The 11060-nt window shown below is 48.2% G+C and overlaps 1 protein-coding gene across 1 annotated transcript; it reads right to left on the reverse strand.

Annotated features, from left to right (window-relative positions):
• Positions 1 to 389: 389 nt before the first annotated feature.
• ZNF646 (zinc finger protein 646) lies at positions 390 to 5447 on the reverse strand. Its single transcript, XM_070944483.1, has one exon. The coding sequence runs from the start codon at positions 5445 to 5447 to the stop codon at positions 630 to 632; it is 4818 nt and encodes a 1605-aa protein (XP_070800584.1). The 3' UTR covers positions 390 to 629.
• Between the last annotated feature and the right edge of the window lie 5613 nt (positions 5448 to 11060).

Genomic DNA, 11060 nt, shown 5'->3' on the forward strand with positions numbered 1-11060 from the left:
GGAGATCAAAAGGGGGACTAGGAAAATGGAATCTTCCTCCCAAGAGATATAAGAATTCCAATTAATTTCGGGAGGTAAATGGTTTTTCTTGATGACTCATTTACAAAATCCCCAAATAGGCTCAAGGCCTATTCTGATAAATCACAGCCAGCAAGGTTCTGCCAAGGAGAACTTGCTTACCCACATAAACCTAAAACTTGCAGTCAAGTTTCTTTAGAAAGCCTTCCACATAAATCCTAGTACCTTTTAGTGAGCGTTTCAGAATCCGTTTTGAAAGCGATCAAAACCTATGTCTTTTGAACTGTTTTTAATGTTTCCTTGCCTATCAAGGAAACATGTACATATTTTAGTGAAGGAGGTAGAATTAAAAAAAAAAAATTACCCACACCAAGGATTATTGTCTTCCTCTTTAAGTCTTTGTTCAGGAACTACACTGAGACCCACCCCCACTATTCTTGTTTTCCCTATAAGACAGTACTTTTGCCATTAATTATAAAAACCCCAGCAATTTAAATACTATATGCAGCTTAAACATGGATTTAACTACTCATCTGAAATCCCGTTTCCCTGTAATTGGATCTCCCTGCCATACAATCCTGGGTGCACCTCCCCACATGTGCTAACAGCCCTCAGTTCCCTTCCCCTGTGATACTGCCCTCAAGTGCATGGTACCCATCAACCTTGGCATGCAACAACTGGTGCTGCTGGAAGGTAAGGTGGTGGAAGAGCCTATTCCAGCAGACGGGGCAGGAGAAGGTCTTTTCTTCCTTAGACCTGCTGTGGACCTTGGTGTGGGCAGCCAACTGCTTGGCTGTCCAGAAGTCCTTGCCACAATGGGGGCATCGGTGGCATCTCTTGTCTGTGTGGATGTGAAGATGGTTCTTGAGAGCCAGAAGGTTGTAGAAGTCCCTCTGGCAAGTGGGGCAGTGGTAGAGGCCGGTCGCATGGGCTTTCTTGTGATTTAGCAGACTACCAGGATGGCGGTACGTCCGCTCACAGCTATGACACTTGTAAGGCTGGTCCTCCAGCAGCTTGTTTTTTGGACTGTCCCCTCTTTCCTCAGCTTGATGCCTTCTTAGGTGCTGCCTCAGAACTCGGGAGGCCCGGTAAGCTTTGCCGCAATCAGAGCACTGGAAACGTTTCTTTGCACGCACACGACTGTGGTTCTTTTGGGAAGTGCAGTTGTGAAAGCGTTTGGGGCGCAGCTGGCTCTGCAAAGTCCCGATGGGTGCCTCTCCAGGGTTGTTCCCCTGATCCCTTTCGCAATCTGCTTTAGTTCTTTTGGGCTCTTGCCCTGGCGTGACCTTGTTGCAAGGATGGGGTTGGTGCTGGTGGCATTTCACTTCATAGTGGATGCGCTGGTGGTTCTTCAGGGACATGAGGTTGGGGTAAGCCTTGCTGCACAAGGCACAGGTGAAGTGCCCGACCTTGTGGCTCTTCTGGTGGTTGAGCAAGCTGCCTGCATGGCGGTACGAGCGCCCACACTGCCCGCATCTGTACAGATGCTCTTCGGGATCTGGAAGCTGCTTAGTGGAGGCCCAAAGGAGCGGGAACGTTTCTGCCTTGGTAGCTCGCTTGGCCCGAAGGGGCCTCTGGACCAAGTGGAAAGCAGGCTTTGGCCTCTTGTCCCGATGCACACGCTGGTGGCTGGCCAGTTGCTTGTGGAACCGGAACGCCTTGGGGCACTCAGCACATCGGTAGCGTTTGGTTTCAAAGTGGGTGCGGTTGTGGTTTTTGAGGGCCATGAGGTTGTAGAACTGCTTCTGGCAAATGCTGCAGTGAAAGAGGCCTGTCTTATGGGTCTGTCTGTGGTTGATCAGGCTGCCGGCGTGCTTGTAGCTGCGTCCACAAACATCACACTGGAAGGGGCGTTCCAAGAGAGAGTCTTCCTCTTCTGCCTGAGGGCCCTTCTCCTCTCCTGCTCCTTCTTCCTCTTTCTCTACTGTCTCCATTTCCTGTATTGCTTGGTGGGCCTCCTTCTTCTCATTCTCCTCTCCAGGAACATTACATTCCTGAGCTTCTCTGCTCTCCAACAGGCCTGAGCTCAATTCTTCTCCTTGTTCCACTCTTTCTTCTCCTATAGGAGAGGCAAGGAAAGAATTACTTGGAGGAGCTTCTCCATTTTGGGAAGCGCCACATGGCTCGTCCTTCAGCCTCTCGTAAGTGCAAGGCGGCCCCCTTTCTGCAGCAGGGACCGGTTGTCGGAGTTGGGGGACTCTGTTCAACTTGCATCTTGGGTGGTTTCGAAGGTGATTCCGATAGGCGGACAAGTTACGGTACTGCCGGCAACAGATGCTGCACTGGTAATCTCCAATCAGGTGGATCTTTTTGTGATTGACTAAGCTGCCACCATGACGGTAGGTCTTGCCACACTGACCACAGGCATAAGGCCGGCTGTCCAGCAGGTCATCAGCAAGAGGAAGTGTTTCCACCACAGATGGGGGTAGAGGGGGCGGGTCATCCTCCATGTGCGGAGCTCGCCGGAGCTGGATAGAAGTATCGGCCAAGGCTGCCACTTTCTCTTCCAGATGCCCATTGCTGTGCTCTTCCAAGCTGGCCATATCGTCAAATGTCTGTCCACAATAACCACAGATGTGCGAGAGGAGCTGGTCCTCCTCTGGATCCCCTGCAACATCCAGCTGCTCTTCGGTTTCCCTTTTAAGCACATCCGGACTGTCGCTCCGGCCCTCGCCCTCCTTGTGCAAGAGGCTGTGGTGATGCTGAAGGCTCTCTTCGCTGGGGAAGATCATGCCGCAGAGACTGCAGAGGAACAGCTGCTCCTCAGTGTGGCCTTCGGGGTTGTTCTGGCTGGATGCTGTGGCCTTAGCATGCCGGTGGAAATGGTGTTTTAGAGCGAGGAGGGTAGGATACTCTTTAGGGCAGAGAGAACATTGGTAGATGCCAGCTTGATGGGTCTGTTGGTGGTCAATCAAGTTCTTGGCCTGGTCAAAGCCCAGCCCACACTGCTCACAGACATAGGGAAGGCCTTCAGAATCGTCAGGCAATGGGGAAGACACTTGTGACTGGGACTGACAGCCATTGGCTGTGGCATCTTTTTCCAGAACGCTGCAACTATCTCTCAGCTCTTCTGCCAAAGATAAAACCATAGGCATGGCGGCGCCAGCTTCAGTTTCAGTCTCCTCATTCATTATCACCAGTGTCTCAGACAGTCCTCTCCTGGGCCTCTGATGGCCACGCAAGTGGCTTTTAAGTGAGGCTACATTTTGGAAGTGTTTGCTGCAAAGCAAACAGTTGAAGTCACCCATCTGGTGCGTCTGCTTATGATTGATGAGGCTTCCTGAATGCCGGTACGATTTGCCACACAACTCGCACTTGTAGAGACGCTGGATGGGGACAGGTGGGTCGGTTCCTTCCGCCACCCCTTCCAAATGCTCCCCTCCACTGCTGTGTTGCACGGTGTGAGTCTGCAGGCCAGCCACAGTAGGAAAGGCCAACCCACAATGGTGACAAATGTGAGACATCTCCAAGGCCGGGAGGATGTCCTCAGCCACCGTTGCCCCATTCTCCAGGACTTCTACATCCTGTTTAATAGTCTGAAGATCTGCTTCCTGAGAGTGAAGGACACCAAGCCTAGGCACCTCAGCTGCCTCAATGTCCTCTGTGCAGGGCAGATGGCGCAGCTGATGAAGCTGTAATTCGGCCTCTTCCTCAACACTCTTTCCACAATTACTGCAGGTCAAGCCGTCCCCTAATTCTTTGCCCTGCATGCGCGTGGCCCGCAAATGCACACGGACGTGGTTCCGGAGTGCCATGAGGTTAGAGTATTGCTTGGGGCAGATGGAGCACTGAAAGATTCCAGTCTGATGTGTGTGGCGATGGTTCACCAAACTGCCGCGGTGGCGATAACTCCGCCCGCAGTCTTCACACTGGTAGGGTCGCTCTTCCTCCCTGAGAGTCCTTTCTTCCTCTTCCATGGGACAGGTGGCTGGTCCTCTCCAGGCATCCGAGGGCTGGGTTGGGCAGTCGTCAGGGCAGTCCTGTGCTTTCGGTGGATCCAGGATCCCAGATGGGTGCTGGAAGGCCTCTTCTGGGGCCGAGGAGATGAGCTTAGACCGGAGGTGGACCCGCAAGTGATTCTTCAAGGCAGCTAAATTGTACAACTGTTTTGAACAGATGGTACAACTGTATGCCCCGATCTGGTGGCTCTTCCGGTGGTTAATGAGGCTCCCTGCGTGGCGGTATGTCCTTCCACAGTCTCCGCAGCGGAAAGGACGTTTTTCAGACATGGGAAAACCTTCCTCGCTCTTCAGATGGGCTTCCCAAGCTTCATTGGAGCTAGGGGCTGCTTGGGAATGGCTACTGCCCTCGGCCTCTTTTTCTTCATCTGCCTCCTTTGGGTAAAGGCAACTGTGTTCCTTCAATTCCTCCTCGTAGGTAAAGGTCCTGCCACAGCGGATGCACAGCTCTCCATCCGGATGACAGCGTTCTCCACCACTGGCCTTGGAGGTATCTTTGAGGCTGCAGGGCGCCCTGTCCCCGAAGCCTGTGCCCACATGAGGCGGCTGATAGATGTCCAACTTTGCTGATGTTTCTATGGAGTCCTCCTCCAAAACATCATGCTTTGAATCCTCCCAGGCTGATGGGTATGCGGACTTGCCTTCCTCCTGGCTGTGGGCTTTCTGGTGGCTCAGCAGCTCCGAGGGCAACCGGAAGGCTTTGTGGCAAAAGCGGCACTTGTAGGGCCGATACTCCAAGTGGAGATGGGTGTGGCTTCTGAGGGCCTTGAGGTTGGAGAACTCCTTGTAGCACATGGCACACTGATAGACCCCCAGAGTGTGGCTCTGCTTGTGATTGGTCAAGCTGCTGGCATGTTTGTAAGCCTTGTCACACTGGTTACATTTGTAGCAGCGCTCGTCCTCCAGGGCAGCCAGCAGCCCAGGCTCTTCCCTGTCCTCCTCTTGCCCTGGGAATGGATCCTGCTTCTCCCCTTCCATCTTGATTGGAAACTCCTGCTGAGAAAAGTCGGCTGGCACCACCGACTCAGCAATGTACTTCTCCAGGTTGTACAACAGGCTCCTGCTGCTGCCTTCCATCCCAGAACGGGGATCAACATCCGGAGAAGACATGCCTTGGCCCCTTTGGAAGCTGTAACTCCCATCCCTCCAGCCTTCTTCCTCCTGCTCCTGGATGGCCTGAGCTGGGCAGTGGTGGCTTGGAAGCTGGGATGAAACTTGGAAGCTTCTGCTGCAGTCTGGGCATTTGTGACGCTTCTCTTCTGTATGAGTGCGCAGGTGACTCTTCAGGGACATGGGGTTGTAGAAGTCTTTGTGGCATAGCAGGCAGCGGAAAAGGCCTGCCTCGTGGGTATGGCAGTGATTCACCAGGCTGCCAGCGTGGTGGTAGCTCCGCGGGCACTGCTTGCATTTGTAGGGCCGCTCCTCTTGACCCACAGGCGGCTCACTGCTCAGAGCATCACCCTCAGCCATTGCTCACATCCAATGTCCTTCTTAATCCTGGTTCTCTTTAAAGAGGGAGCCACAGGCATTTGGAAGCACCCCTTGGACTCATTGCAGAGCTTTGGGTCCCCTCTTCTTGCCCAACCATTCCAAGACCTGCAGAGAGAAAGAGGGACAGTAATGAGGAGGAATCCCCATGATCAGAGTGAGCATTGCTGGAACCAGAACGTGTAAGAAATAAGTCAAATGTGTTCTGCCCCAGCTACGGACCCCAAAGAACACAGCACACACAAAGTCCATACAAACCTTAGTTTACTAATTAAGGACTACTAATGAGTTTTCTTAGTAGTTGTTCGAACACAAGTACAGTTTAAATCAGTCTTTTCTGAACAAGGGCTGTTAATTTAACTTCATTAACAGCCGACAAGAATCCAAAGAATAATAACTCAATTCTGAGGCACAGTATTTCAGATAACCGTAATCTTACTGTGGTTGGCAGAATGCCCAGAAGCAATTTGCAGGAAAACTGACAAGAAAGAAGCAAGAGCCGATCAGACGTTTCTGGAATCAAGATGCAAAGGAATATGAACAAAGTTGTTTCCTGCAAATTGCATCAGTCGTCGTCCTTCCTTAAATAGGCTAGGGGAGTGGCCAATTAGCCCCAAGCCTTACTCTCGAGGAGACCTCCTCCTGAGGAGCCACTGCTACCTTTTAGCAGCTCTGCGCGCTCGTGCATCAAGAAAGGGCTCCTCCTCTTCTTCCTCTTCACTTATGGGAAGTGGAGGTTCTGAAGGCCCTGGCTGAATCCCCGCCTCTGGCACCACATCTTCTCCAGCCTCCTCATTGTCTGACTCAAGTGCCAGCTTCACAGGCTGCTGGCGCATCACTCCAGCCTCCTTGCTGTCGGAATCAGCTACTAACTGCACAGGCCGCTGACGGGCCACAACAAAATGCCACAAATCACATCTTTGCGTAGGGCAGTATTTCTCAACTTTGGCAGATTTAAGACATGTGGACTTCAACTCCCAGAATTTCCCAATCAGCACGCTGGCTAGGGAATGCTGGGAATTGAAATTCACAAAACTTAAAAGTTGCTAAGGGGAGAAACACTAGTGCAGAGTCAAGAATGAGTACCGGTAGGTTTTTCTATTTTCTGTACAGAATTTCAGTTCAAGTTTCATATCAAACTTTTGCCTTAAAAAAAAGGGCTATGGTATACAGGTAGTCATCGACTTACAACCACAATTGAGCCCAGAATTTATGTTGCTAAGTGAGAAATTTGTTAAGTGAGTTTTGCCCCATTTTATGACTTTTCTTGCCACATTTGTTAAGTGAATCACTGCCAGAGGTGGTATTCAGCCGGTTCGGGTGAACCGGTAGTGGCGACCTGCGGGTGGGCCTGCCCACCCACCCGGGCGCATTCCCGTCCTATATCGCTGTGTTTTTGACGCCGCACACATGTGCGGACAGCACGCACAAATTGCCATGTTGTTTGACGTCACACGCATGTGTGGACGGCGTGCGTGAGTGAATTGCCATGTTTTGTGACACCACACGCCTGCACGGACACACTCACATTTCCGGTGCTAGGCGAACTGGTTGCTACAGTATGTGAATCCCACCTCTGATCACTGCAGTTGTTAAGTTAGTAACCCGATTGTTAAGTGAATCTGGTTTCCCCATTGACTTTACTTGTCAGGTCGCAAAAGGTGATCACATGACCCTGGGACACTGCAACGGTCATAAATATGAACCAGTTGTCAAACATCCAAATGTAAATCATGTGACTATGGGGACTCTGCAAAGGTCATAAGCAGGGGTGAAATGCTCCCGGTTCGGACTGGATCGCCTGATCCGGTAGCGATGGAGGTGGGTGGTTCGGAGAACCGGTAGCAAAAATCCCTGCCCCCCCCCATGCCCAGCTGAGCCGCACAATCATCAGAGGCTTTTTTTTTTAGTTTTAAAAGCATTTTTTCTACAACCTCTTCCAACGAAAAAATGCTTTCAAAAGTAAAAAAAGAAAGCCTCTGATGATCGCGCAGCTCAGCTGGGATCATCAGAGGTTTTTCACAGCATTTTTTTCTGCAACCCCTTGGCCGAAGAGGTGGTAAAAAAAATGCTTTGAAGTCTCTGACGATCCCAGCTGAGTTGCCTGATCGGCAGAAGCTTTTCAAAGCATTAGAAAAAATGCTTTGAAAAGTTAAAAAAAAAAAGTTGGCCACGCCCACCCAGTCACATTACCCCCCACCACCAAGCCACACCCACAGAACCAGTAGTAACAAATTGTACATTTTACCCCTGGGTCATTCCCCCCTCCCAATATTCAGATCAAGCCAGCATACTGTCCATCAGTTACATCCCTTTAAGAAAAACTGCCAAAATGCAGATGTTAACTATGGATAGCTTTTTATTTAGCTCAGGACTCCTTCAGAGGCAGTTTCTTAATCGGATTTTTTAAAAATTTTCCCCCCTATTCATATATTTTTTGCAACTTCACTACTGTTTAAAAATCCCTTTAGTCTTTTGCACAATCTGAAAGGTCTAAACCACATTAGTATCACCTGCAAGCTTGTGTGCAAACATGCAACCATGGTGCTCCTTCTTGCAGTTTCAAAGATACCTTTAGAAAGAAGGATGCAGCTTCAGCAAAAGGAACCATTAAAAGGGGCCAACAGGAAGAGATCAGTTTCTTTTTTTCCTGCTTCATTAATAGGAAGTTGTGCCTTCAAGTCAGCCTTGACTTCTGGCGAGTGCTTGGACCAGTCCCTGCAGTTTTCTTGACAATGTTTTTCAGAAGAGTTTTCTCGGTGCTTTCTTCCTAGATCTGAGAGGAAGTCACTGCATTGGCTTCATGTCCAACTCAGATTTCCAGCTTCATGCCTAAAAGCACTACATCAGCTGACCTCAAGATCTATACAGGTAGTCCTCAACTTACAACAGTTTGGTTAGGGACTGTTTGAAGTTACGATGACACTGAAAAAAGGGACTTAGGACCATTTTTCACAGTAATGAGCATTGCCAGCATCCCCATGGTCATGTGATCAAAATCCGGCTGCTCAGCAACTGACTCATATTTATGATGGTTGCGTTGTCCTGGGGTCATGTGATCACCTTTTATGACCTTCTGATAAGCAACTGTGGCAAGAAAGGTCATAAAATGGGGCAAAATCTCTTAACTGTCTCTCTTAGCAACAGAAATTTTGGGCTCAATTGTGGTCGTAAAAGGATTACCTGAAGTTTTTTTTTAAATAGGGACAAAGCTTTTATTAGGGTATGCACCAAAATGCTCCCACTCTCCAAAGAGGGAAAAGCAACAGGAAGACAGCAGGAAAAACAGTGATCACTTAGTCTAGAGGACTAGTCCCCGATGGGATACTAAAATGCATAGGCTTTTGAACTGCATCCTGATCTCCCTGGATACCTTACAGCAGGGGTCCCCAACCCCCGGGCTGTGGCTCATCCAGAACTGGTCCGTGCAAATGGCCGGCAAGCACACGAGCGCGTGCAGCTCCAATTTTTTGGGTCCCCGTAAATGAGAAAAGTTCAGGCTCCTGGCACTGATGATGGAGTGGCTGTCTCGGTTTTCTTTGGATAACCGTGCTAATCAGGATTTACTGAATACTGTCACCCAACACAATAAACCACAATCCAGAGTTTTCAAGCCATAGTGGTTCAGTTTACACAATATGTTGGGACTGTGTGACTCTTTGTCACGAATTTAGTACGAAAGGTCATCCTCGACTTACGACCACAATAGAGCCCAAAATTTTTGTTGCTAGGCAAGACAGTTAAGTGAATTTCACCCCATTTTACAACCTTTCTTGCCACAGTTGCTAAGTGAATCGCTGCAAGTTGTTAAGTTAGTAACTTGGTTGTTAAGTGAATCTGGCTTCCCTATTGACTTTGCTTGTCAGAAGGTCACAAAAAGTGATCACATGACTCCAGGACATTGCAATCGTCATAAATATGAGCCAGTTGCCAAGCATCCAAATTTTGATCACATGACAAGGAAATGCTGCAACGTCCGTGTGAGAAATGGTCGTAAGTCACTTTTTTCAGTGCTGTTGTAACTTCAAATAAACTATTATAAGTTGAGAACCTGCTATATTTCCCCCCTCAGAAGGGCACCTCTGTGAAGAAGACTGTTACATGTATGTATGTATACATGTATGTGCTGTAATTTCCCCACCTCCCTCTTTTGCAATGTCTTCCCGCAGGAGCCAGCCAGTATCAAATCAGAAAAGGAGCCATCACAAACATTACCATTCACAAAAAACAGAATGATCTCTGAATGCCAGCTTCTTAGAAAAGGGTCACATCAGGACATGAGGGGAAATGTTGTTATGCCCTGGTTGTAGACTTCCTGGAAATATCTGACTGGTTGTGATAGGTATTAGAATATTGATTATTCACTCTTTGGTTCTTAACACACAATCATATTATGAAAGCAGTGACCCAAAAATATAGCAATGGCTATTGCTCAGGTTATTTTGTGGGGGAGGGGGGAGCTCTTATTACATGAGTGTTGTTAGCTTCCTTTAGGCATTAATTTGATAAAATGGGAGAGGTTTTATAACAAACACACATAGGTGTTACCTACCTAGTGTCTAAAATAAAAGCTGCTGTGGGAACAAATATACTACTGGATTTTTAAAACCTAAATCAGCAAGTTTCAGCTTCTGCGCCCTAAAACCCAGGTAAGAAGAGGGGGCACAATTAACACTAAATCAAGCGACCTCAAATTAGCTTGTGGTTGGGTGTCTTAGAACTGGTTTTTATTGCAGTGACACAGAATAACCTTCTCCAATTGGATGTCTTGCATAGTGTCAGAGTATGAATATTCATAGACTGGAATAGATCAGCCAATGGGGACTGAATGGAGACATGGTAACAAGGTCAGCCAATGAATAGGCATAGCAACTAAGTCAGCCAATGGGAGCTGATTGGTGAAATGAAACTGAAAAGAGCCTGGGCGTGGCTCTGTATTAAACTCTGAGCTCTAAAGCTGCAAACTAGTCTGCTGTACTCTGCTTGTTTTGCTTGTAACTGCTACCACGTTGGAAGAAATCTGCTGTTGGTATTGTAAATTTACTTCATGTGTTATTATGTATATAAAGAAGTTAATGAATCCTGCTGAATCAGTTTGCCTGTGTGCGCTTTCTGGATTTGATTTTGCAACGAACTCTGACACAGAATAATTGGAATAATTCCCCTGTTCTCTAAGAACAGGAAGACTTGAGAATTGTGTTTTGAAAGGGACAGGAAACTAACTTAGGTCTGAGACTATAGGTCAGAAGTCCAGGATTTTCTGATGCAGAACAAAAGACTAGTTTTATACCCCTTTCTAAGAAACAAGGTCCTTAAGTAGGTCTAATAAACTAGGTATCTCAGTGACCAGTTTGATTTCACCAGATGTCTTCTTTATCTTTATCTTTCTTTATCTTTATCTTTATCTTTTATTAGATTTATATACCCAGTGCTGTGGAGTCGGAGTCGGAGTCGGAGTCGAGGAGTCGGAGTCGGAGGAAATTTTGGGTACCTGGAGTCGGAGTCGGAGTCGGCAAACAATGCACCGACTCCGACTCCGACTCCTACTAAATTTAGATTGGAATTTTAAAAAAAGCAAGTTTAAATGTCCCAATT

The sequence above is a fragment of the Pituophis catenifer genome, unplaced genomic scaffold, assembly GCF_029215685.1.
Source record: "Pituophis catenifer annectens isolate HBS135680 unplaced genomic scaffold, rPitCat1.0.hap2 SCAF_5, whole genome shotgun sequence".
NCBI classification, from domain to species: Eukaryota; Metazoa; Chordata; class Lepidosauria; order Squamata; family Colubridae; genus Pituophis; species Pituophis catenifer.